The sequence below is a fragment of the Schistocerca cancellata genome, chromosome 8 (genome assembly GCF_023864275.1).
Source record: "Schistocerca cancellata isolate TAMUIC-IGC-003103 chromosome 8, iqSchCanc2.1, whole genome shotgun sequence".
Classification (NCBI taxonomy): Eukaryota; Metazoa; Arthropoda; class Insecta; order Orthoptera; family Acrididae; genus Schistocerca; species Schistocerca cancellata.
The window spans coordinates 320,453,357-320,480,151 of NC_064633.1; the positions used below are offsets into that span (position 1 = coordinate 320,453,357).

Below are 26,795 nucleotides of genomic sequence, written 5' to 3' on the forward strand. Positions count from 1 at the left end.
TAAGCTACCTACCCAATTAAGGGATCTGACATTCCACGCTCCGATCCGTAAAACGCCAGTTTTCTTTCTCCTGATAACAACGTCCTCTTGAGTAGTCCCCGCCCGGAGATCCGAGTGGGGGACTATTTTACCTCCGGAATATTTTACCCAAGAGGACGCCATCATCATTTAATCATACAGTAAAGCTGCATGCCCTCGGGAAAAGTTACGGCAGTAGTTTCCCCTTGCTTTCAGCCGTTCGCAGTACCAGAACAGGCAGGCCATTTTGGTTAGTGTTACAAGGCCAGATCAGTCAATCATCCAGACTGTTGCCCCTGCAACTACTGAAAAGGCTGCTGCCCCTCTTCAGGAACCACACGTTTGTCTGGCCTCTCAACAAATACCCCTCCGTTGTGGTTGCACCTACGGTACGGCTATCTGTATCGTTGAGTCACACAAGCCTCCCCACCAACGGCAAGGTGCATGGTCCATGTGGGGGGACCGCCTTAATATCGACCATGAAATGCTCAATAATGTTCATGTCTGAGGAATTTGGTGGCTAACGAAAGTGTTTAAACACAGAAGAGTCACTCTGCAGCAATTCTGGATGTGTGAGGTGTCGCATTGTCCTTCTGGAATATCCCAGGTCCGCAGGAATGCACAATGGACATGAATGGATGATGCAGGTGATCAGACAGGATCCTTACGTACGTGTCACCAGTTAGAGACGTATGAGGGTCCCATATCACTCAAACTGTACAGGCCCCACAGCATTACAGAGCCTCCACCAGCTTGAACAGTTCCCAACTGACATGCAGGATCCATCGATTCATGAGGTTGACTCCATACCCTACACGTCTATCCGCTCGATAAAACTTGAAAAGAAACTCGTTCAACCAGCCAACATACTTCCAGACATTAACAGTCCAATATTGGTGTTGACGGATGCAGACAAGGCGTAAAGCTTTGTGTCGTGCAGTCATCAAGGGTACACGAGTTGACCTTCGGCTCCGAAAGCCCGTATCGATAATTTTTCGTAGAATGGTTCTCACGCTGACACTTGTTGATGGCCCAGCATTGAAATCTGCAGCAATTTGCGGAAGGGTTGCCCTTCTGTCACGGTGAACAATTCTCTTCAGTGGTCATTGGTCCCGTTCTTGCAGGATCTTTTTCTGGCCTCACCGATGTCGGAGATTTGATGTTTTACCGGATTCCTGATATTCACGGTACACTCTTGAAATGGTCGTACGGGTAAAGCCCCATTCATCGCTACCTCGGAGATACTGTGTCCCATCACTCGTGCGCCGACTATAACACTATGTTCAAACTCATTTTAATGTTAATAACCTGCCACTGTAGCAGCAGTAACTGATCTGTCAACTGCTCCAGACACTTGTTGTCTTATATAGGCATTGATGACCGTAGTGCCGTACTCCGCCTGTTTACAACTCTTTGTATTTGAATACGTATGTCTATACGAGTTCCTTTGGCGCTTCAGTTTACATAGTTCTCAGTGCATTGTGCCGGAGCTAAGTCAATTACAACGTGTGCATATTGTTAATGTTCGTATGGTAGGAGCTTCGGTAACCAAGGTAATCGAAGTGTTTGGTGTTGCAAGAGGCACCGAATCGAACACGCCGCATACAGCGAAAGCGAGAAAACATCATACGCTAAGTGTGTGCCGTGACTCCTATTGAAAAGGAGTGTGACGAAAGATAAGGAGATAACAGCTGCAAAAGTCACTGCAGAACCGAATGTGGCACTCGCGAACGCTGTCAGCCCATAACCAGGCGATTGCAAGGCGAAATGGAATTTCAGAAGCACTCATCAGTGATGTAAATGTCCATAACAGGACAGCGTGGTGCCGAAACAATAAAACTTGGACTACGGAGCAGTTGAAGAAAGTCATTTGCTCGGATCGGTCTTGTTTCACACTGTTTTCTACTTCTGTCCGAGTTTACATTCCAAGAGTGAAACAAGACGGGATTCGGTGATGATATGGGAAATCATATCGTGGTATTTCATGGGGTCCATAGTTTCTCTGCAAGGACGCATTACTGCCAAGGTTTATGTAACCATTTTGGGTGAGCAGGTTCATCCTACGATACAAAATTGTTCCCCAGTGGTGATGCTGCGTTCCAAGAAGACACGGCCCTGTTCACACTGATCGCATCGTCCAGGACAGGTTTTGTGAGAACGAAGTTGAGCTGTCACTTCTCTCGTGGCCAACACACTCACCACATGTCACTGTTATTGAGCCTTTGTGGTTTACTTTGGAGAGAAAAGTGTGTGAACGCTGTCTACCTCCTTCATCGTTGCCTCAACTTGCCACTACTTAGCAGGAAGAATGGTATAAGATTCCCTTCAAAACCGTACAGATCCTACATTTATCCATTCCGAAATGATTGCGATCTGTTTTAAAATGCAAACGGGTCTCCTACACTGAATTAGGCATGGTAACATGTTGTGTTCTTGGTCTTTCCATATTTCTTTGCACACCTTGTGTATTGGTAGTACTTCTGCCTGCTAATTATCTAGTTATGCAGTGTGTACCTTTCATTATGGTTTCATCTCTCTCTATTTTATTGTCACTGACCTAACGCAACACATCATACTATTTAATTCTGAACCTTCATTCATTCTAAATAGCTTTAACTCTCCATGTACTTAAGCAAAAATATTGAATCTGACCTCCCTAAACCACTTGAAAACAGGGTAAGAAATTATAAGAATTAAGTACTAAAGATATAAAAAATCATATGTAGATGGCTGTATCAGTAGAGGCCTAAAAGGCAATCACAAAACTTCTGCATGCCGCTACGCATCAAAAGATAATCCGATAAGATTCGATAATCATTTTTATACTTAATTTAATGGCTGCCGGTACGTGCTCATACACCATCTCAACAGACATAGGCTTCTCGAATTTGTTTTGACAGTTCATGGTATAAAAATGGTTCATATGGCTCTAAGCACTATGGGACTTAACATCTGAGGTCATCAGTCCCCTAGACTTAGAACTGCGTAAACCTTACTAAACTAAGGACATCACACACATCCATGCCCTAGGCAACATTAGAACATGCGACCGCAGCAGATTTCATTGTATACATTAGTTTAAGTCGTATCCTCGTCGAAGATACATAGGCTTAATAAACGACATATTCCGACATAAATCGAATTTTACATCCAAAGTATAATGAAACGAGTAAACATGACAAAAATATAACACAGGAAACACAGAAGTAGTATGCTATAAAAATTCTGCTGGTGACACAATAAAGAATGATAAAACGGCGTCGGTACACGTTTGTTATATTCCCAATACAATTCATGTTAATGACTATGTATATAAATTAATAATAAAAATTTATTTTCTACCCCCTGTAAGAATTGTTTCAAAAGCTGAATGTTTGTGCAGGTCTATTTGTAACTTGTAGACAGAACATGAGAGGCTCGATAACTAGTTGATGGAAATAAACTGAAGTTTCGTAAGTGACTGATCGCGGTTATCTCTGTTTGTAGTCAGGTTAGACGTCCTCTAAGATGAGTCTTGTCGTCCTCGACAGTTCGCTAACCTAAGCGCGTTCTCAGTGCACTGCGCGCCGTGCACAGTGACAGACAAAATCAGATGAACGGCTGAACCCGTCTGCTGAGTGAGTCCCGCGAAAGCGACAGGCCGCCGGCAGGCAGGCAGAGCGTCTTATGACGTCAGTGGGACGCTGGGTGGGGGGCACCGGATCGTCTGCCGCGCGAAGCACGCCGGGAGTCGAGACAGAGGCATGGCGGCGACGGGGCAGGGCGACGAAAACAACAACAGCACCAAAGACGCCGACGTCGGCGCCGCGCGGGCGTGCGTCACCTTTCTGCAGGCGACGCGGCCCAAGCGCAGCAGGGGCAAGAGGGTCAGGGTACGTATTCTCTTCCGGAGGCAGCCATTTTCTCTAAATCTCCGTGACTTTCCAGAGATGCTGCAGCATGGAGTACATTCTCGTGACACAAGCAGTATTGCTCCAGTGGGAGTCTGAGTGTTTGTCTCTGCTACTTGTTGATTAGCTGCACGCTACTTGCAAAATATTTGTCTGATGAGTGATGATCAAACCTGCAAGTGAATGGAGAGGGAAGGCATGAGTTTTTCACACGCCAGAAGAGTACGTTAAGAGTGTAACACATGTGTGTAATGTATTCTCTCGTTGTAAATAGAACGATTCTGTTAAGAATGTGGAATATGACAGTCCATGCGCCGTTATGTCGATCTGACGGTAGCAAATAATGCTTTTTCGCTTCTCGTTTTCTTTCCCCGGCTAGTAAGCGCTCTGAGATATCAGTAACGACGACTTTATTGTTCCAATTAAGGTCACTTCTTTCTCGACGGAACGAGGAAAAGAAGTAAGAATCGACTGCTCTGCATCCACATACATACTTTGCAAAGTGAAGTGACAGAGGATAATTTCCATTCTATTATAGACCCACATTAATATTCCTACCTGTTCCGAAAACGGATGTGCCTCTTTTTTTCCCCACGGACTCGGAGGGCGACTGCAAAGAGGATGACGAATATTTGCAGATACCATATTGAATAACTTTTCTAGAAATATCGTAAAGCTCACTTCATGAAAAATTAACATCTTTCATCGAATGTCAGTCAGTGTTTCTCAGAATATCTGTTACACTGTCCCACATTTTACTTATGTTCCTTTGCAGGTGTTAGAAATGTTATATATCCGTATATAAATCTACATCAAAACTCTGCAAACCACTGTTCAGTGTGTGGCAAAGGGTACTTCTTACTGTATCAGTTATTAGCGTTTTACCCAGTTCCTTTCAGCTATGGAGCGGAGAGAAATGGCTGCTTCATCACCTCTGTGTAAGCTGTAGCTATCTTTTCTTCGCGATCCCTGTGGAACCGATACGCAGGGGTTGTAGTGTATTCCTAGATTCATCACTTATAGTCGTTTATAGAAACATACTAAATAGACTTTCACGGGATACTGTGTGTCTGTCTTCTAGCGCTTGCTAGTTCAGTTCTTTCGGCATCTCTGTGACAATCTCTCATCGATCAAACAAACCTGTGACCACTCGTGCACCCCTTCTCTGTATATGTTTAGTGCCCCCTGTTAGTCCTATTTGGTATTAGCCACACAGACATCAGCAGTCTTCTGGGATGGGTCATATCCGTGTTTTTGCAAGCTATCTCCTTTGTAGACCGATTGTCTTTCCCTAATACTCTGCTAATGAATCGAATTCCGCCACCTGCTTCACCTGTGACTGAGTCTAGGTAACCGTTCTATTTCACATCTCTACAAATTGTACTATCGGGTATTTGTATTAGTTGATTAATCTCTTTCGTTACCAAAAGGCACTTTCACTATACTATACTGCCACATCGAAGCATGCCTTTTTTTCTAACTTAACAGCCGAACCTGAGCGGCTATTCTACATAATACGAATATTATTACTTCCAACTACATGTATGACCTGATAGAGTCCTTTCCATACTCACAAATTGTGTTTTCTGAGACAGTTACTTTTTTGTTTAATGAAGTCTAAGACACGACATTCCTCTTTATTGTCCACCTTTGAAGACGACTGTTAAAAAGAGACTGCGTATATCTAAGATTTTATACCGGAGTGCACTTTTTCATAGATTACTGTATTTACAGGAAACTCTATGATTTCAACTAAAACTGTCTGCTAAGTGGTGAATGTGCAACATGAATGGTCTTGTTAGGCTTGCTTGAGGAACATTACACGGGACGTGTCAGGAGGAAGAGTAAGTATTTTGGAAGGACTGATTCGAGTAAAAAATTCCATACCACATGCTTACGGAGATAAGGACAAGTTTTCATTTCGCCTGTTAGTATTCCACTTGCTATAGATTTATTCATCGAGTGTTAGTTTCGCTTTGACTTTAGTCTTATAAAGTTTTACTTAAATTTACATAGTTGAGTGTTTCAGCTGTGAATGTGACTTATTGGATAATTCTACTGTATCGTTCAAGCACGCCGCAAGTGTTTACAAATGAAACAAGTTTGTTTGGCTACAAGGATATGTATGTTATTACAGAACAATGGGACTCTGCACATTCTAGTTCTCAGGCGACACATCATCTAAACCTAATATACCCCGGAACGTGGATCGTCAGATTAGTCACGTTTTCTTTTCCGTCGAGATCCCTGAAGCTTGCTCCATTAGGTTTTTGCTTGTGGGGATGGCTGAAAGGCGAAGTCGAGAATGAAAAAGTAAACACAAGAGACGAACTGATCTTTCGGATTCTGTGTAATTACACCCCGATAAAAAAGAACCAAAACGAACTCAGAAAAATCACGGGCGGTGTTGCCGAGAGAATTCCAAAGTGCATTGAAATCGGAGATAGAATTCATGGAAACGAACTTTGAATGAAATCAGTTGCCTTCGCTTAAAAGCTTCTGTCAGTATTTGGGTTGGATTCTAACAGCTGTATCTCTCTAACCAATGAAAAATGAACTCAGGTTGTATGGAATGTTTTATTCGAATATTTGCTGTTCCTCCTGACACACCCTTTATACTAACTCTTTGTGTTACATGACTCTGCATCCAGGATGGCATTCTGTAGCGGAAAAATACTCCTATAACAGCACAAAAAAGGCGAATATGCTCCTCTTTATTAAAAGACTCTGACTGAAAAGTGGTTTACCATCTGCCTCATTCTACCTCCGTCAGAACTTTTAAAAATTTTCGCAAAGATATTTGCGCTCTTTTTGACGTATAACTCGCCTCTCATTCCCATAAGCTGGAGTAACTGCAACTCGCTCAGACCTAGTAGTCCATCATTGTTTAGTCTCTCATGCTCGTCCAGTCCGTTACCCATTCTCACTCACTCATTCTTCCAAAACTGATTGTCTTTATCTCTTTGAGGCTCTCCAAGTGTCACTGTCGCCTGTCTCACAGCCACAGCCTCCTTCGTTCTGTCCTGTTACTAACTGCCTCCTCTCACTCTCATTGTCTCCATCTTATTCTCTCTGGCTGCTACTGTCTCATTCATTCTTTCCCCTACCTGCGAAATTTTTAAGAGTGCTGATGAAGGCAGAATGAGACAGCTGGTACCCTGCTTTTCCAGTTATAGTCTTTTCATAAAGAGGAGCGTATTCGCCTTTTTTGTGCTTCGATAAGAGCATTTTTTCATCGATTCCCTTCTTTTTCCTGCCACAGCAGGGCATGTCAGTCATATGAAAAGAAATTGATGGGTCAGTAAGATTTTGATACTTTATTGATGCGAAAGTGAAATAATGCAAAACTAATTTTACACCTCACACCGCATTTTACGTGCGTATTTTACGTGAACAAGTACGGTATCTTTGAATCTCTGTATCTGGGAAACGGATAAAGATACCATGAAAATTTTGAGGTGTTTTCCAGATCGGGATCTTAAGAATGGATCGGAAAAGTATCAGCCATTTGTTGTGCATAACTATCTCGGACTCCTCAGATGGGGTTTTTGTCCGCTGCTCAAGGCGAAAAAAATACTAAAAATACCCTTTTTTGGGTTTTCCGAGGAAGCACCTATGAACTAATGGTACCCCCATAAATCACATCGAGCCCACCATAGACCACATCAAATACATAAAGAGACAAACGATTTGCTCCATTTTCCTAAGCAGGAGAAAGTATGCAGGGTGGCCCATTGATCGTGACCGGGCCAAATATCTCACGAAATAAGCGTCAAACGAAAAATCTAAAAATCTACAAAGAACGAAACTAGTCTAGCTTGAAGGGGGAAACCAGATGGCACTATTGGCCCTCTAGATAGCGCTGTCATAGGTCTAACGGATATCAACTGCGTTTTTTTTAAAAAATAGGAAGCTCCATTTCTGTTACATATTCGTGTAGTACGTAAAGAAATATGAATGTTTTAGTTGTACCAGTTTTTTCGCTTTGTGATAGATGACGCTGTAATAGTCACAAACATATGGCTCACAATTTTAGAACAGTTGGTAACAGGTAGGTTTTTAAATTAAAATACAGAACGTAGGTACGTTTGAACATTTTATTTCGGCTGTTCCAATGTGATACATGTACCTTTGTGAACTTATCATTTCTGAGAACGCATGCTGTTACAGCGTGATTACCTGTAAATACCACATTAATGCAATAAATGCGCAAAATTATGTCCGTCAACCTCAATGCATTTGGCAATACGTGTAATGACATTCCTCTCATCAGCGAGTAGTTCGCCTTGCGTAGTGTTCGCACATGCATTGACAATGCGCTGACGCGTGTTGTCAGGCGTTGTCGGTGGATCACGATAGCCAATATCCTTCAACTTTCCCCACAGAAGGAAATCCGGGGACGTCAGACCCGGTGAACGAGCGGACCATGGTATGGTGCTTCGACGACCAATCCACCTGTCATGAATTATGCTATTCAATACCGCTTCAACCGCACGCGAGCTGTGTGCCGAACATCCATCATGTTGGAAGTACATCGCCATTCTGTCACGCAGTGAAACATCTTGTAGTAACATCGGTAGAACATTACGTAGGAAATGAGCATACATTGCGCCATTTAGATTGCCATCGATAAAATGTGGGCCAATTATCCTTCCTCCCATAATGCCGCTCCATACATTAACCCGCCAAGGGCGCTGATGTCCCACTCGTCGCAGTCATCGTGGATTTTCCGGTCCCCAATAGTGCATATTATGCCGGTTTACGTTACCGCTGTTGGTGAATGACGCTTCGGCGCTAAATAGAACGCGTGCAAAAAATCTGTCATCGTCCCGTAATTTCTCTTGTGCCCAGTGGCAGAACTGTACACGACGTTCAAAGTCGTCGCCATGCATTTCCTGGTGCATAGAAATATGGTACGCTTGCAATCGATGTTGATGTAGCATTCTCAACACCGACGTTTTCGAGATTCCCGATTCTTGCGCAATTTGTCTGCTACTGATGAGCGGAGTAGCCGCGACAGCAGCTAAAACACCTACTTGGGCATCATCATTTGTTGCAGGTCGTGGTTGACGTTTCACATGTGGCTGCACACTTCCTGTTTCGTTAAATAACGTAACTATCCGGCGAACGGTCCGGACATTTGGATGATGCTGTCCAGGTTACCGAGCAGCATACATAGCACACGCCAGAGGGGCATTTTGATCACAATAGCCATACATCAACACGATATCGACCTTTTCCGCAATTGGTAAACGATCCATTTTAACACGGGTAATGAATCACGAGGCAAATACCGTCCACACTGGCGGAATGTTACGTGATACCACGTACTTAAACGTTTGTGACTATTACAGCGCCATCTGTCAGAAAGCGAAAAAAGTGGTCCAACTAAAACATTCATATTTCTTTACGTACTACACGAATATGTAATAAAAAATTGGGGTCCCTATTTTTAAAAAAACGCAGTTGATATCTGTTTGACCTATGGCAGCGCCATCTAGCGGGCCAGCCATAGCGCCATCTGGTTTCCTCCTTCAAGCTACACGAGTTTCGTTCTTTGTAGTTTTTTCGTTTGATGCTTATTTCGTGAGATATTTGGCCCCGTCACTATCAATGGACCACCCTGTATAATATTCATATTTTGACGCTATACTGTAGGCAGTGACACTAAGGGACCAAACTGCTGAGGTCATCGGTCCCTTGTCTTACACACTACTTAAACTAATGTAAAGTAGCTTATGCCGAGAACAACACACCCACCCATGACCGAGGGAGGACCCGAACCTTCGGCAGGAGGGACCCCGCAGTCCGTGACATAGCGCCTCTAACCGCGCGGTCACTACGTGCGGCAGTGACACTAAGACGATCCTTCTGTTGGCTTTATAAATGGTCCCTAGTCCAAGGGCTACCCAAAACTCTTGACCCTGCCTTTTTATCACCAATAGAACCCGCGCTATGAGCACTGAATAAAACCGTTTTATGTGCGGCGTTTTGGAATATGTCGGTACGCATGTTGTCGCATGTATACCGATGACATGAGTTGTAATGATCCTATTACATTTGTCATTCGGAAGGGGCAGTAATAAAACACTGCACTAGCATTATGACGCTGGTATCTGTATAGATATCATTGGTGATCTTGCTACTCTCGAAGAATGAAGTTATAATGAAATCTAGACCTTTACTGCTTACAAGCGTTGATAAATATCAACGGGGAAAGTTGCATTGAGTTGAACGGTAGACCACAGCTCCATCAGGGCATGTAAGTTTAGGGTTCGTGGGTTCGCTAGATCGCTAAAGGCAAATGCGCTCGATTCACCCTCCCCCCCCCCCCCCCGCTGTCCCTTCTCCCCCCCAATGTCCTTTCTCACTCCGAACCCGTTCCCTGTGTCTAACGACCTCGTCGTCGAGGAGACGTTAAGCCTTATTTTCCCACGTTGATTACACTTCCTTGAGGCACGGCAAATAATACATATGTACTTGCAGATTATATCAGACCCAGGTAAACATGCTACGTTCTACCTGTTGGGAAAGATTAATCCAGTCGTAAACTTGACTGAATACGCCTTACGGACGTTGTTTCCTTAATACTACAGTGGAATCTCTTTTATCTAGACTAGTTGAGACCGCGGGTCAAACGGATTATCGAAAATCAGGTTAATACTTAGCAAGCCACCTTATGGTATGTGGCGAAGAGTACTTTGTGCACCACTCTCGCTTCCCCCTTTCCCTATGCCAGTCGATAATGACTCACGGTAAGAACGATTGCTGCTACCATCCTTGTGAACTCAAATCTGATTTTACCTTCATGTTATTTTCACGAAATATACGCAGGAGGAAGGAATATATTGATTGACTTTTCTAGGAACGCATGCTCTCGGAAACAGTAGGCCACACCGTACTGCAGATCTCCGTGTCGCTTTCGTGCTTGCTAAATGAATCTGTAACGAAGCGTGCTACTCTTCTTTGGATCTTCTCTATTTCCTCTATCAATCCTATATGGTACGGATACCAGCGTGACGTGCAGTATTCCAGTATTGGTCGAACGAGGTATTCGTAAGCTGCCTCCTCCGTGGGCGGACTAAATTTCCGGAGGATTCTTCAGATCAACCTGTCTGGCACCTTTCTGATCTGCGATTAGTTTGACGTCGTCGTTACACTTTTAAAAAATGGTTCAAATGGCTCTGAGCACTATGGGACTCAACTGCTGGGGTCATAAGTCCCCTAGAACTTAGAACTACTTAAACCTAACTAACCTAAGGACAGCACACAACACCCAGCCATCACGAGGTAGAGAAAATCCCTGACCCCACCGGGAATCGAACCCGGGAACCCGGGCGTGGGAAGCGAGAACGCTACCGCACGACCACGAGATGCGGGCGTTACACTTTAAATCGCTCCGTACGCATACGTCTGGATATTTTAAGGGCGTGACTGCTTCCAGTGATTATTCTGCAATCGAGTAATCATGCAATAGAGGGCCTTTCTGTCTATGTATTCGCAATGCTTTACATTTGTTTGTGTTGAGGGTCCACTGCCAAACCCGGCAACAAACGTCGATCCTCTGCAGTTTTCCTGTGTTTCGTTACAATTATATAGGTTTGCGCTTTCTTTGTATGCAACAGCATCATCCGTATGAAGCCTAATGGAGCTTCCGACGTCATCCATTAGGCCGTTTCATTGATCAGGCAGAACATTATGACCACCTACTTGATAGCCGGTATGCCCAGCTTTGGCTCGGATAACAGCGGCGATGCGTCGTGGTATGGAAGGCCCTCGTAGGTCACTGGAGGGAGTTGGCGCCACCTCTGCACACACAAGTCACGTAATTGCCGTAAGTTCCGGGCAGTATACAGTGTGTCTCAAACCTTTTGAGTCAAATTGAAACAGGTGATAGTAGGTCCACAACTGGTTATATTGAGATAGGGAACAAACAATCCGAAACCCATATTTGTTGTGGCTTATTGACATACACAGCGTTCACCGCATAACAACAACGTTGCTCATAGTATGTGTGCAAACTGACGACCACCAGTCTCAAAGAATGAATGGTAACGGCGCATGAAGTTCTTCCACACTCTCTCAAAGATCCCAAGGTGTATGTTGTATCAGGAGACAGGGCCCTAGAAAGTAGATTCCCATCTGTTTCTACGTGGGTTTCATACACCAACATCTTGACGTAACCCCAAAGGAAAACGTTTGAAGGCGTGGAAATCCAGCGATCGCACTGGCTATGGAACAGGACCTCGCATTCCAATCCAACGATGAGGATACGTGTTTACGTGGTCGCGGTCAAACGGGGAGGCAGCAAATAAAGTCCTATTGGGTGATCTTGAATAATGCCCGCCGTACGTTGACAGAGAACCGTTGTTGGTGGCCACCGATGTTGATGGCTTGCGGTTGTTCCTCATTCCAGACATGGCTGTTGCAGCTGTTGAAGACACCGCCACGAGAGAATGAGACCTCATCCGACAACGATAAAAATTATACGAAGATCGGCAATACAGCTCTGCGGTGGAAAATCCATTGGCAGGAGTGAACGCGGGGCTCAAAATCCATTGGTCCTGGTGCTTGCACACTTTGTTTATAATAAGGGTGTAATGCATGTTCCACCAGTACTCTCTACACTGTATCCTTCGAAATGTGCGTTTCACGGGCCAGCTGACAAGTGCTTATTGCTGGCCACACGATCCAACACCATCTCCTCAAAGTCTGGTGTTTCGACTTGTCTTTGCGGGATCATTGGCTGGCTCTCTATGACGTGAACGATCCCTTCTCTCGTAAGTTGCTGTGCACGGGGATAAACTCCTCCAGTTAGGATGACACCTGAAGGGAAAGCGTTCTCTGTACATCCTGCTGTACCGTACATTAAATGCCTGTCTGCCAACGTTCCTGACGAGTAACGTTCCATCTCTGACAAGACGTCATGCACTGTACACAGTAACACACTTCGCCATGGACACACCACAAGCTGTCTGATGCAATGGACAAATGACACCAGGGACAGTGATTTGCGTGTGACACAAGTTATTGTGCGGGTGCGTTGCATGCAGTCGTCACATACACACTTGTTATTAGCTAAGTTGTGTACAGTATGTCTGTTTGGTGGTGAGGGGCGTACGCCATTTACCACCTGCTGTCTGTTCCTGTGTGCAACAGAGACCTGGGATATTTGCGACAGTGCGACAGAATTGAATGCGCCGTTGCAGTACATGTAATGAGACTAGCGAGCGTCGCTTAGAATAATTACTATGAGCTTTCGTTGCTGTTACGCTGTGTACTCTTTGTACGTCTACAACACAATTAATGTGCATTTCCTACCATTGATACCCTGTCTCCATTCACTCGGCAGTGGAACCAAAGTCACCTGTTTCAATCTGACTCAAAAGGTTTGAGACACCCTATCTATTCCACACCTCCTGTACAGTCCATAGTGGAGGGCACTTCGTACCAATATTGTCGATATTGTGCCCTGTTCCACTGACATATTCAGCGAGGGAATAAAGACTCCTCTGTATTCGTCTGTACGCGCCCTAATCTCTATCATCTTCTCATGATTCCTAAAAAGAGATATACGATCAAGGCAGCACGACTTGTGGCGGTTCACCTTGCCTGCGTCCCCTTCACCCCCCCCCCCCAGCCCCCCACCCTCCGGACCCTTTTTCTCTAACAAGTGGACAAGTGGATCCAACTTACAGATATGAATCAAGCAGTCAGTTTGAATAACGATCAATCAGGACTTAGCATGGGATGTAGGTAAGCTGGAAGGTCTGTACCATAATCGTTACCGTGGGAGGACCCTAAATTTGACGAACTGAGATACACTCTAAATCAAAGAAAACGACTCACCACGAGGGAATCAGCCGTATGGGACGGAAATTGGTAGGTGTGATCTGCATATACAGACAAATGAACGATTACAATTTCAGAAAAAATTGGATGATTTATTCAAGACAAGAAGCTTCATATACTCAGCAAATCAGTAAAGAGTTGATCCGCCCCTGGCCCTTACGCAAGCAGTTATTGGGTTTGGCATTCATTTATAGAGTTATTGGATATCCTCCTGCCTCTAATTGGCGCGTTATGTCGTCAAAATCCCTAGATGGTTGCAGGGCCCTACCCATAATGCCCCAGACGTTTCAGTCGGTGACCAACGTAGGGTTTGGTAAGCACAAAGACAAGCTGTAGAAACTCTCAATGTGTGCAGGTGGGCATTTGCTTGCTGAAATGTAAGCGCAAGGTGGCTTGCCTTTAAGGGCAACAAAATGGAGCACAGAATATCGCCGGCGTCCGATGTGCTGTAACGGTGCAACAAATGATAACCAAAGAGGTCCTACTATGAAAAGAAACGGCACCCCATACCATCACTATTGGTGGTCTGGCCGTATGGCGGGCGACAGTCAAGTTGGTTTCCGACCGCTGTCCGGAGCAGCTCCAGACAAGTCTTCTGCCTGGAATCTCACTGACTGGGGAAGAATTGTCTTCAGTGATTAGTCCCGCTTCGAGCTGAGCCTCGGCGGCCAGCGACGATGTCTCTGGACACGCTGCGGAGAGCGGTATGATACCAGGCCGACTGTCGCGCCGGCCCCTGGCGGCCGAGCGGTTCTAGGCGCTTCAGTTTGGGACCGCGCAACCGCTACGGTCGCAGGTTCGAATCCTGCCTCGGGCATGGATGTGTATGATGTCCTTAGGTTAGTTAGGTTTAAGTAGTTCTAAGTTCTAAGGGACTTTTATTTATTTAGCGTATGGCTAACACAGACATATCATGAAATTACATATACATATGTACATATTGACACACAAGAAACTTAAGTTTGTCTTTACAACTGAATATCCAGACCTTCAATCCAGCGCACTGCATCTGGAGTTGGTAGCAGGAAGTCCTCTTTGGCGCCGTGATAGGCTCGAATCCTGCATTCACTGACAATGTGGTGAACAGTCTGGTATGGAGCCCTGCAGTCACAAGCTGCGTCAGGCAGCTTCTTCCACTTAAAGAGAGCATCCCCGCATCGCCCATGACTGGTACGGATTCTGTTGAGAGTAGACCAGGTCTTGCGTGGTAAGTCGAATCCACTTGGAAGTTTAGCACTTGAGAAGATGTTATGCAGGTGCACATCTGTCACTGCTTCCCACCGACCTTTCCATTCTTCAAGAGGTTTGAAATTCTTAGCAACCATTTCAGCAGCATCGCACAGAGTTGGATGACGTGATTTCAGTCTCTTGCGATTTAAAAGTGGCAAGTCGCTATGCACGGGTAGGTTAGAATTCCTGGAGATCTTATGGAACTCTCTCATAAGGGCAGTACATCTGCGTAGATCAGGAGGCATTATACCGGTTAACAGTGGAAGCCAATAAACTGGAGTAGATCTGATTGTGCCAGATATTATGCGCATTGTCGTATTCAGCTGGGTACCAACAAGCCTTGTATGATGACTATTCATCCAAACAGGTGCACAATACTCAGCACTTGAGTATACCAAGCCCAGAGCTGAAGTTCGCAGGGTGGTTGCTGAAGATCCCCAGGTAGTTCCGCATAGCTTATGGAGGATACCAAGCCCAGAGCTGAAGTTCGCAGGGTGGTTGCTGAAGATCCCCAGGTAGTTCCGCATAGCTTATGGAGGATACCAAGCCCAGAGCTGAAGTTCGCAGGGTGGTTGCTGAAGATCCCCAGGTAGTTCCGCATAGCTTATGGAGGATGTTGTTTCGAGTCCTCAGCTTTTGAGATAAGTTAAGAAGGTGTTGTTTGAAGCATAGTGTACGATCCAGGATGACACCAAGGGGACTGATGACCTCAGATGTTAAGTCCCATAGTGCTCAGAGCCATTTGAACCATTTTTTGAACCGACTGTCGATCCCATGCTCCGCGACAGCTAGAAGTGGCGCCATTTCTTTTCATAACGGGATCTCTTTGGTTGTCATCCGCGGCACCCTTACAGCACTGCAGTACATCGACGATATTCTACGACCCGTTTTGTTGCCGTATGTGGCAAGCATACTTTCAGCAGGATAATACCCGCCCGCGCCGCGCGGGGTAGTCGCGCGGTCTTAGGCGCCTTGCCACGGTTCGCGCGGCTTCCTCCGTTGGAAGTTCGAGTTCTCCCTCAGGCATGGGTGTGTGTGTTGTCCTTAGCGCAAAGTAGTTTAAATTAGATTAAGTAGTGTGTGAGCCTACGGACCGAAGACCTCAGCAGTTTGGTCCCGCAGAAACTTACCATCAATTTCAATTTTTACCCGCCCGCACACGACGCGAGTTTGTCTTCGTGCTTGCCAAATCCTACGTTGGTCAACAAGTTCGCAAGGTCTCTCCCCAACTGAGAAAGATCGGAGCATTGTGGGCGCGACCCTCCAACCATCTCGGGATTTTGACCATCTAAGACACCAGTTGGACAGAATTTGGTACGATATCGCTCAGGAGGATTCCAACAACTCCATCAACCAGTGCCAAGCCCTTCAACTGCTTGCATAACGCCCAGACGGCGACCAACGGGTTATTGACTTGCTCAATTTGTGAAGCCCTTTCTCATGCAAATATCATCCAATGTTTCTGAAATTGTAATCACTTGTTTGTCTGTAAATGTACAGACCTATGCCCATTCCATTCGGATAATTCATTCGTAGTGTGTCGTTTTTTCTTGTAGTGAATATTCTTCATTTCAAATTTACCAGCAAACAGGAAAACGAATACTAAGCACTTTAAACGGAGGAATGAGTGCACTAGAATTCAATATTAAGTTTTACAAGTGATAAAGCGGCAATTAAAAATAACAAAATGGTATCAAGGAAGCCACTGCGTGGCTGAGACGGCCGGCCGTTGTGGCCGAGCGGTTTTAGGCGCTTCAGGTTGGAACCGCGCGACCGCTACGGTACAGGTTCGAATCCTGCCTCGGGTATGGATGTGTGTGATGTCCTTAGGTCAGTTAGGTTTAAGTAGTTCTAAGTTGTAGGGGACTGATGACCTCAGATGTTAAGTCTCATAGTGCTCAGAGCCATTTGAACCATTTTTTTGGCTGAGACGAGACAGAGAGAGAGATACTAGAAATGTGGAGCAACGGCAATACGTAACGGCGTGTTAGCCAGCCTGTAGGCCACGATATCTGACCGTATTATACAGACGGAGGCCAGTGGTTGTCTTCCGATCGCGTGAATCACGTAATCATTTATGCCTCGTGAACGCAGACCTCCTACTGGATTTTCAAGCGCTCCCACAACTCCTATTAAGTGTGTGAGCCCTTGCAGCCCCACTGTCACCAACATGGCGGCTACCACGAGGTCTTCCGTGATGAACACTGACTACGAAGACGCTACGTGTTGACTGCTCCAGGACACCGGAAAAATTGAGCAACAGACTGTAAGGATAAGCAGCATTTTCTGTTGCCAACATAAACTCCCACTTCTACAAAAACCTGTGTTTATCTTAGTAGCAAGTTCTTGAGGAACTCTCCGTATCTTTTATGTTGCCATTACCTGGTTGGTAATAACAGCCAACTACCTCCCAAGAAGGCATTCCTTCGCTCCTGGCGTCCTTTTCCAAACCAAGGAGTCTCTCCAACAGTCAGCGCCAACTTGGTGGCCCCCAGTAATTACAGTTTGAAAGAAGATGCATTAAAACTAACCTGGCCGAAAGTTACTGCTGTACAGAGAGAATGTTGGCACATTAATTATCAGAATTATCAGGACACGTATTAGAGGATATTAAACGGCTTGATCTTTGCTAAGGTCATTTTCAGTGAGATGTCTGGATGTCTGTGGAGGAATGCCAGCCCATTATTCCTCAAGAGCTGGAACCAGAGAAGGTAGTGCTGTGTGGAGAGAAGTCGCCGTGTAACTCATCCGAAAAGTATTCCATGGAGTGTAGGTCGGAACTCTTAACAGGCCAATCCATTTCGGGGATCGGGTTGACCACAGATCATTGCCTCATAGATGCTGCTTTTTGATAGTGTGCTTTGACATGCTGATAAGAATATTCTTCGCCTCCGAACCCTCCCTCTATTATACGCAGTACACACTTATCTAAAACGTGTTCAGATGCGTCCGCATGTATCGTTTTCTTAAGCGCAATAAGGAGACTACAATAGAACCACGAAAAACACAGCAATACCGTAACATCACTTCCTTCGTACTTCATTATTGGCACTACACATGATGGCAGGTACCGTTCTGCACGTATTTACCAAACACAAACCATTGCATCGGATTTCCACTGCATGTAGCGTGATTCATCACTTCAAATCACTGGCTTCTATTCATCCACTGCCAGCCGGCCGCTGTGGCCGAGCGGTTCTAGGCGCTTCAGTCCGGAACCGCGCTGCTGCTACGGTCGCAGGTTCCAATCCTGCCTCGGGCATGGATGTGTGTGATGTCCTTAGGTTAGTTAGGTTTAAGTAGTTCTACGTCCAGGGGACTGATGAAGTCAGATGTTAAGTCCCTTAGTGTTTAGAGCCATTTGAACCATCCACTGCCCAGTGACGTCGCTTTTTACACCACCTCCAGCGTCGCTTATTGTTGACTTCAGATATGTATGGTTTTTAAGGAAATCATCGACCATTGTACCCCATTCTTTCCAACTCGCTGCGTAAAGTCGTTGTGCTACTGGACCGCTGGTTGCACGTCGGAACTCATGACTGATCCCTTCTTCTGATTTCATGCGTATTTTACAACCACCCTCCTCAGTGCCCGACGGCTTCTGTCCGATAGCTTACTTAAGGGGAGCCGGAGGTGCCTATGCTGCCCATGTTAAAATCACTAAATTTGAGAAACATTTATGAATAAACTACCAAATAGAAAAATTTGAATTTTTTTCTTACTTATAGAGTGGTTTAGTATTGCAGTTATGACAGAGGGATTTTGGAGTATCTTTTCTAGTTTCCTTCCAATTATTTTTTTTATTAATGACCCAAATTTTTTTACAAATAATTGATTTATAATTAAACTGAACTGAAACTACTGAACATATTGCCAAATGGCTGTGTTACAATGTAAGTTTGACCACTAGGAGTGCTGTATAAAAATTTCATCTCTCTAGCTTGAGTGGATTTTGAGAAAATTTTCCTTATATTCGAAAAATTCTAATTTACGGGAAATGGCTATCACAGTTTCTCAGTACATTCCTGCACTGTAGGATGGATTATCAGGGTCTTCTTCTTCATCCTCAAAAAGCTTCCTTTTCAGGCCTGTTGTTCCATCATACGTCATATGCCTTTCTCTTCTTTCTGCTCCTCTTATCCTTTCTCTGTCAATATTTCTTAGTGCTCGTACAATGTTCACCCCAGCTGTAAATCCTAATGCCTTCAGAACTTCACACTTCACACTGTTCCCTTGGCTGTAGGTTGCTATTGCATCATCAATGCCAAAGTGCAGTGTTTTTATGCTTACAAACGCCCTTTTAGGAATCACTTTCCAAATCAAATTGTTTACGCTCTCATTAGGATTCTGCGTCTTTCCGTGTAGACATTTGTGTGACAATTCTGGCTGTGCTAAGTCTTGAAAAATTGGTTTTATTGTTCCCTCCTGATTCTTGTACATACTGCATATTACCCGCTTTACACAAGAAGTATAATACTACCAACAACAGGCGCAACACTGAGCTATTTCGAAACGGTAAACAGCAAAGAGACGATGTTCCGCGCTCTTATTCATTGTAGTATCGCAACTTGGTATTAGTGTTAATTTTCTTTTCCCTACGTTCTTCCTCTTCTTATATACACGGTTACTAAAACGTGGCATTGTAACCAGAACAAAAGTGTACGACAATATTAAATGGAGCAAGATGTTCGAAATTCTGAGGAAAATAGGAGTAAGCTGTAAAGAAATACGGGTAATATTTGTCACAGAAAACAATGTAGCCAACCCTAGCACACTCGCTGTATGCGTAACATAAGGCGCTGTATGCGTAACAGGCCGAGAAAATCCCAAGCAGTTCACCAGGAAGTCACGAGAGAGTGTTAGATGCATTCAGCGGCCGCCCATTTCCTCTGCAGGCGTGGGGGAAAATGGTAATAACTCCACTTCTAGGGCGTGTAGAACAATAATTCAAAGTTTACATTAAAGAGGAATGTTCCAATTAATTTTCGGTAGCAAAAAAAAAAATCGTAATTTTTTGGATTTGACCACCTCCGACTCCCCTTAAAATGTGTGTAGCTGAATAATGGAAACCTTTCTGGATTGCACTAAATGACATTTAGTCTTTGTAATGATTATTTATTTCTAGTAGTGATCCCTTGAACTGTGCTGTTGATTTGAAAAAGAGAAATTTATGACAAGTGTCATTAAGGAATAAATATATTGGGAAGCAATAGTTAATATAGAATGAGATTTTCACTCTGCAGCGGTGTAAGCGCTGATATGAAACTTCCTGGCAGACACTGTTTTACTCTGCCAGGAAGTTTCAATAGGTAATATCATCATATCCTTGAAAAGCCTGTGCACGATGTTTGTCAGTTAACGAGCATTGTGCTCTCATTTAAATATATGGTCAAAAGAGTCAGCGTACAGGAATTGTGAAACGAACCCTGTCGTCCAGGACTGCGTGCCACGAAGGGCGCTTATTCACCACAAGATGGGGAAACTCACAGACATCTATTGTCTATTGAGGCCTAAGCAATGTTGTGTGCGAGTGAGACACATGAGAACCTACGTTATAGGGAACACCCAGTAGAAGCAGTTTGTGGTCAAGGAGACGTAGCAGTGTTAAATAAGGCGGAACTAAGATCCACCATAAAAGGAAACATTTATGAAAACTATTTAATTCTGTAGTAATGCAGGGAATAAAGCCACAGTAACTTTACTCTGTCATTCTCCACAAATTTTCATGGTGAACCCAATAGAACTTGAATATTGGTCATATCTATAACAGTTTAGGATTTACTGTTAAAGTGAAATTAACAAGTTTTGTAACAAAGTCCAGGAGGCTAAAATCTAAACGCTTTCATATAGAAGCGCATCATTAAAACGACAAACGTTCTAAATGTCAACTATGTAACTTTGTTTGTTTAAAACATACAGTAAATTTAAATTATCAGTATTTTCATTGAAGCATCATATGATCATTTCCTCCACACAAAACACATTGAACGCTGAAAGCATGACACCGTATTGAATCATTAGGCACTAGAATATTTGTTATAAAGTTTAGTGCATAAAAGTTACTTTTGCTCTTTATTTATTTATCAGAAACCACATGGATTCAAGGCTACTGGCCATGGCATTCAAAGCTAAGAAGGAAATTATATTGTTTTTATGTAAAAGAATTTAACAAAATGGTTCAAATGGCTCTGAGCACTTTGGAACTCAACTGCTGTAGTCATAAGTCCCCTAGAACTTAGAACTACTTAAACCTAACTAACCTAAGGACATCAAACACATCCATGCCCGAGGCAGGATTCGAACCTGCGACCGTAGCGGTTGTGCGGTTCCAGACTGTAGCGCCTTTAACCGCTCGGCCACTCCGGCCGGCAGAATTTAACATTTCTTATGTGATGGATACTATTGTCACTTAATTTAGAACGTGAAAGTGGTCAAGCCTTGATTATTTAAATATGTTAAAATATAAAATAATGTAGAACAATCTGTAGCCAGTCAGATGGACGACTTCAGGAAAGGGAACTGCTGCAGTCAGTTGAGCGTGGATGTTCGGGAAACGAGGCCGATCTCGGGCGGAGGAGCAATTCGGCTGGAGATACCAAAGTTTACCGTTCGGATTGAGACACGAAAGTGGACAGTCGGTCCTTAGGCAGCTAGGAAGTGAAACGACTTAGAAAATTTCGCGCAGTGTGGTATCGCGGGACTTAGTCTCTGAGCGGTGAACCTCCGCGCGCCTGGTGTGAACTAACTTCTCGCATAGATTACTTGTATTTCGCGATGAGATTGTGAATCATCGCGCTGTGTCAAATTGATATGCTCTCTAGTATAACAATAACTCTAAATACGACCACTTTCGCTACTAGTTTGCTTTCTGAATAAACATTATTCTAACCAAATCGCAACTGTGCGGCCTACATTATTCATGCGTCGTTAATTTAGTTCCCGATATTATTATTACTGTTATTATATGTCACATTAACCTTGTATTTCGCAAACTTGCCATCAGCCAGACAATTTAACCAATGGGTCACAAGCGTCTAATTTAGGTCGTGTAATGCGACACGTGCGGTTCAACCCCTAGACGAGTTTCAGCCACACATACCGACGAAGCGGAACCACAGGTGAGCCCGAACATCTTTGGGATGTTAGCTCGCATGTTCTTGAATTAACCCACAAATGATTCATATCGCACAATTTTTGACTTAGGTAGCTTTACCTTGGCTTGAGGAATTATCCCAAAAAATGATCCCGTGTGGCATTATGCAAAAAACGTAAGCGGCTGTATTGCTCAAAAAAAATGCACAACCCTCATGACTCTGATAGTTTTTTTTATCGGAAATATCTTTCTCAACCATATTTTCGCCTCAGGAAATTGGTACAAGCAGCCTCCTATGTAATGGAGGTAAAAGTAGTGCATATTCTAAGAAAGAAAAAACCGACGCACCACGAATGAATTATCCGGATGAGAAGGAAACCAGTAGATGTGACGTACATGTACAAATTATTACAATTCCAGTGAAATTGAATGATTTATTCAAGAGAAAGAACTTCACAAATTGAGTAGGTCAACAACGCATTGATCCACCTATGGCCCTTATGCTAGCAGTTATTCCGCTTGGCATTGATTGATAGTGTTACTGGAAGTCCTCCTGTGGAACATCGTACCAAATTTTGTCCAACTGGCGCTTTTGATCGTCAGAATCCCGGGCTGGTTGGAGGGCCGTTCCTATTACGTTGTCAGTTTTTGGACGGATCCGGTGAGCTTGCTGGCCGAGGTAGGGTTTGGCGGGCACGAAGACAGATAGTAGAAACGCTCGCCGGGTGCGGGCGGACATTTTATTGCTGAAATGTAAGCCCAGGATGGCAAAACGGGACGTAGAATATCGTCGACCTAATGCTGTGCTGTATGACTGCCTTCGACGACGACCAAAGGGATCCTGCTAAGAAATAAAATGGCACCCCGGACCATTACTCTTGGTCGGGCCATATGGAGGGCGACAAGCAGATTGGTACCCAGTCGGTGTTCGGCGCGTCTCCAGACAAAGTTACGCACGTCATCCGGGGCTCAATTCGAAGTGGGACTCGTCACTGAAGACAATTCTACTCCAGTAAATGACATTCCAGGCCGAATGTGCCCGACGCCACCTCAAATGTGCCGGTTGGTGTACTGAAGTCAATGGTAGTCGGCGCACCGTGAATGTCACCCCTCATATGGCCAGACAACCGGGAGTGAAGTCCGGGATGCCATTTGATTTCATAGCAGGATCTATTTGGTTGTCGTCCGCGGTACCCATCCAGCACAATGATATGACGACGACACTCTGCACTCCTTTCTGTTGCAAGCCATTCTGGGCTTACATTCTATCAAGGTAACGCTCACTCGCACACGGCGAGACTTTCTACTACTTGCCTGCCAAATTCTGCCTTAGACAGCAAAATTTGCCGGAGAACGTTTGGAGCATTTTGGGCAGAGCCCTCTGATCAGCTCGGGTTTTTGACGATATAACGCGCCAATTGGAGGCAATTTCGTGCGAAAACGCTCACGACAGTGTCAAGGCGAATAAGTTCTTGCATGAGGGCTAGAGGTTGATCAACGCGTTATTGACTTGCTCAATTTGTGAAGCTCTCTATCTTGAATAAATCGTCCAGTTTTTCTGAAACTGTAATCATTAGTTTGTTTGTACATTTACGTCAGATCTACCGATTTCCGTCCCATTCGGACAATTCCTACATGATTTTTTTTGTAGGTATGGATGAGTAGATTTAATAATGAATAAAAAAAATAGGAGTGCGGGTAAGCTACTACCAACAGCATAGTGAACGCATTATTGTGGCCAAGATAGACACGAAGCCCACGCCTACTACAGTAGTACAGGTCTATATGCCAACTAGCTCTGCAGATGATGAAGAAATTGATGAAATGTATGATGAGATAAAAGAAATTATTCAGGTAGTAAAGGCAGACGAAAATTTAATAGTCATGGGTGACTGGAATTCGAGAGTAGGAAACTGGAGAGAATGGAACATAGTGGGTGAATATGGATTGGGGGAGAGAAATGAAAGAGGAAGCCGTCTGGTAGAATTTTGCACTTAATCATAGCTAACACTTGGTTCAAGAATCATAAAAGAAGGTTGTATGCATGGAAGAACCCTGGAGATACTAGAAGGTATCAGATAGATTATATAATGGTAAGACAGAGATTTAGGAACCAGGTTTTAAATTGTAAGACATTTCCAGGGGCAAATATGGAATCTGACCACAATCTATTGGTTATGAACTGTAGATTAGAACTGAAGAAACTGCAAAAAGGTGGGAATTTAAGGAGATGGGACCTGGATAAACTGAAAGAACCAGAAGTTGTACAGAGTTTCAGGGAGAGCATAAGGGAACAATTGACAGGAATGGGGGAAAGAAATACAGTAGAAGAAGAATGGGTAGCTCTGAAGGATGAAGTAGTGAAGGCAGCAGAGGTTCAAGTAGGTAAAAAGACGAGGGCTAGTAGAAATTCTTGGGTAACAGAAGAAATATTGAATTTAATTGATGAAAGGAGAAAATATAAAAACGCAATAAATGAAGCAGGCAAAAAGGAATACAAACATCTCAAAAATGAGATCGACAGGAAGTGCAAAATGGCTAAGCAGGGATGGCTAGAGGACAAATCTAAGGATGTAGAGGCTTATCTCACTAGAGGTAAGATAGATACTGCCTACAGGAAAATTAAAGAGACCTTTGCAGAAAAGAGAACCACTTGTATGAATATCAAGAGCTCAGATGGAAACCCAGTTCTAAGCAAAGAAGGGAAAGCAGAAAGGTGAAAGGAGTATATAGAGGGTCTATACAAGGGCGATGTACTTGAGGACAATATTATGGAAATGGAAGAGGATGTAGATGAAGATGGAATGGGAGATACGATACTGCGTGAAGAGTTTGACAGAGCACTGAAAGACGTGAGTCGAAACAAGGCTCCGGGAGTAGACAACATTTCATTAGAACTACTGACAGCCTCGGGAGAGCCAGTCCTGACAAAACTCTACCATCTGGTGAGCAAGATGTATGAGACAGGCGAAATACCCTCAGACTTCAAGAAGAATATAATAATTCCAATCCCAAAGAAAGGAGGTGTTGACAGATGTGAAAATTACCGAACTATCAGTTTAATAAGTCACAGCTGCAAAATACTAACCAGTATTCTTTACAGGCGAATGGAAAAACTGGTAGAAGCTGACCTCGGCGAAGATCAGTTTGGATTCCGCAGAAATTTTGGAACACGTGAGGCAATACTGACCCTACGACTTATCTTAGAAAATAGATTAAAGAAAGGCAAACCAACATGTCTAGCATTTGTAGACTTAGAGAAAGCTTTTGACAATGTTGACTGAAATACTCTCTTTCAAATTCTAAACGTGGCAGGGGTAAAATAGAGGGAGCGAAAGGCTATTTACAATTTGTACAGAAACCAGATGGCAGTTATAAGAGTCGAGGGGCATGAAAGGGAAGCAGCGGTTGGGAAGGGAGTGAGACAGGGTTGTAACCTGTCCCCGATGTTATTCAATCTGTATATTGAGCAAGCAATAAAGGAAACAAAAGAAAAATTCGGAGTAGGTATTAAAGTCCACGGAGAAGAAATAAAAACTTTGAGGTTCGCCGATGACATTGTAATTCTGTCAGAGACAGCAAAGGACTTGGAAGAGCAGTTGAACGGAATGGACAGTCTCTTGAAAGGAGGATATAAGATGAACATCAACAAAAGCAAAACGAGGATAATGGAATGCAGTCGAATTAAGTCGGGTGATGCTGAGGGAATTAGATTAGGAAATGAGACACTTAAAGTAGTAAAGGAGTTTTGCTATTTGGGGAGCAAAATAACTGATGATGTTCGAAGTAGAGAGGATATAAAGTGTAGACTGGGAATGATAAGGAAAGCGTTTCTGAAGAAGAGAAATTTGTTAACAACGAGTATAGATTTAAGTGTCAGGAAGTCGTTTCTGAAAGTATTTGTATGGAGTGTAGCCATATATGGAAGTGAAACATGGACGATAAATAGTTTATACAAGAAGAGAATAGAAGCTTTCGAAATGTGGTGCTACAGAAGAATGCTGAAGATTAGATGGGTAGATCACATAACTAATGAGGAGGTATTGTATAGAATTGGGGAGAAGAGGAGTTTGTGGCACAACTTGACAATAACAGGGGACCGGTTGGTTGAACATGTTCTGAGGCATCAAGGGACCACAAATTTAGCATTGGAGGGCAGCTTGGAGGGTAAAAATCGTAGAGGGAGATCAAGAGATGAATACACTAAGCAGATTTAGAAGGATGTAGGTTGCAGTAGTTACTGGGAGATGAAGCAGCTTGCACAGGATAGAGTAGCATGGAGAGCTGCATCAAACCAGTCTCTGAACTGAAGACAGCAACAACATGGGTCAGAAGAGATCGCTTCGCCAGTAATCACGCTCCTTACACTGATTTGCGAAGTGTACAGGTAGATGGACCAGTAGAAGCTACTGTGAACCTGTAATTTAGTTTTTGGATCTCAGCATGTGCATGGCAAAGGCAAAAGATTCCTGTTATATTATGTTAACCGGAGACCTAGAAACGACGGAGAGGATCCGTCCCCGCCGCAGCCGCAGTGGTCCACAACCCCACGACGACTACCGCAGTCCGCCGCCCCACACCGAACCCAGGATTATTGTGCGGTTCGGCCCCCGGTGGACCCACCAGGGAACGTCTCACACCATAGGAGTGTAACGTCTATGTTTTCGTGGTAGAGTAATGGTGGTGTACGCGTATGTGGAGAACTTGTTTGC

The 26,795-nt window shown here is 44.1% G+C and overlaps 1 protein-coding gene across 3 annotated transcripts in view; it reads left to right on the forward strand.

The window, feature by feature from the left end:
* LOC126094912 (myogenesis-regulating glycosidase) overlaps positions 1–26,795 on the forward strand; it is a 693,284-nt gene that overhangs the window by 531,682 nt on the left and 134,807 nt on the right. The window contains exon 1 of one of the 3 annotated variants that reach the window (XM_049909554.1): positions 3,749–3,890. The exons of the other annotated variants lie outside the window; for them this stretch is intronic. Within the exon in view, the coding sequence (XP_049765511.1) occupies positions 3,762–3,890 (129 nt within the window). The 5' untranslated portion in view covers positions 3,749–3,761. Of the gene's footprint in view, positions 1–3,748; positions 3,891–26,795 lie in introns of those variants that run through there. 3 annotated transcript variants of the gene reach the window in all.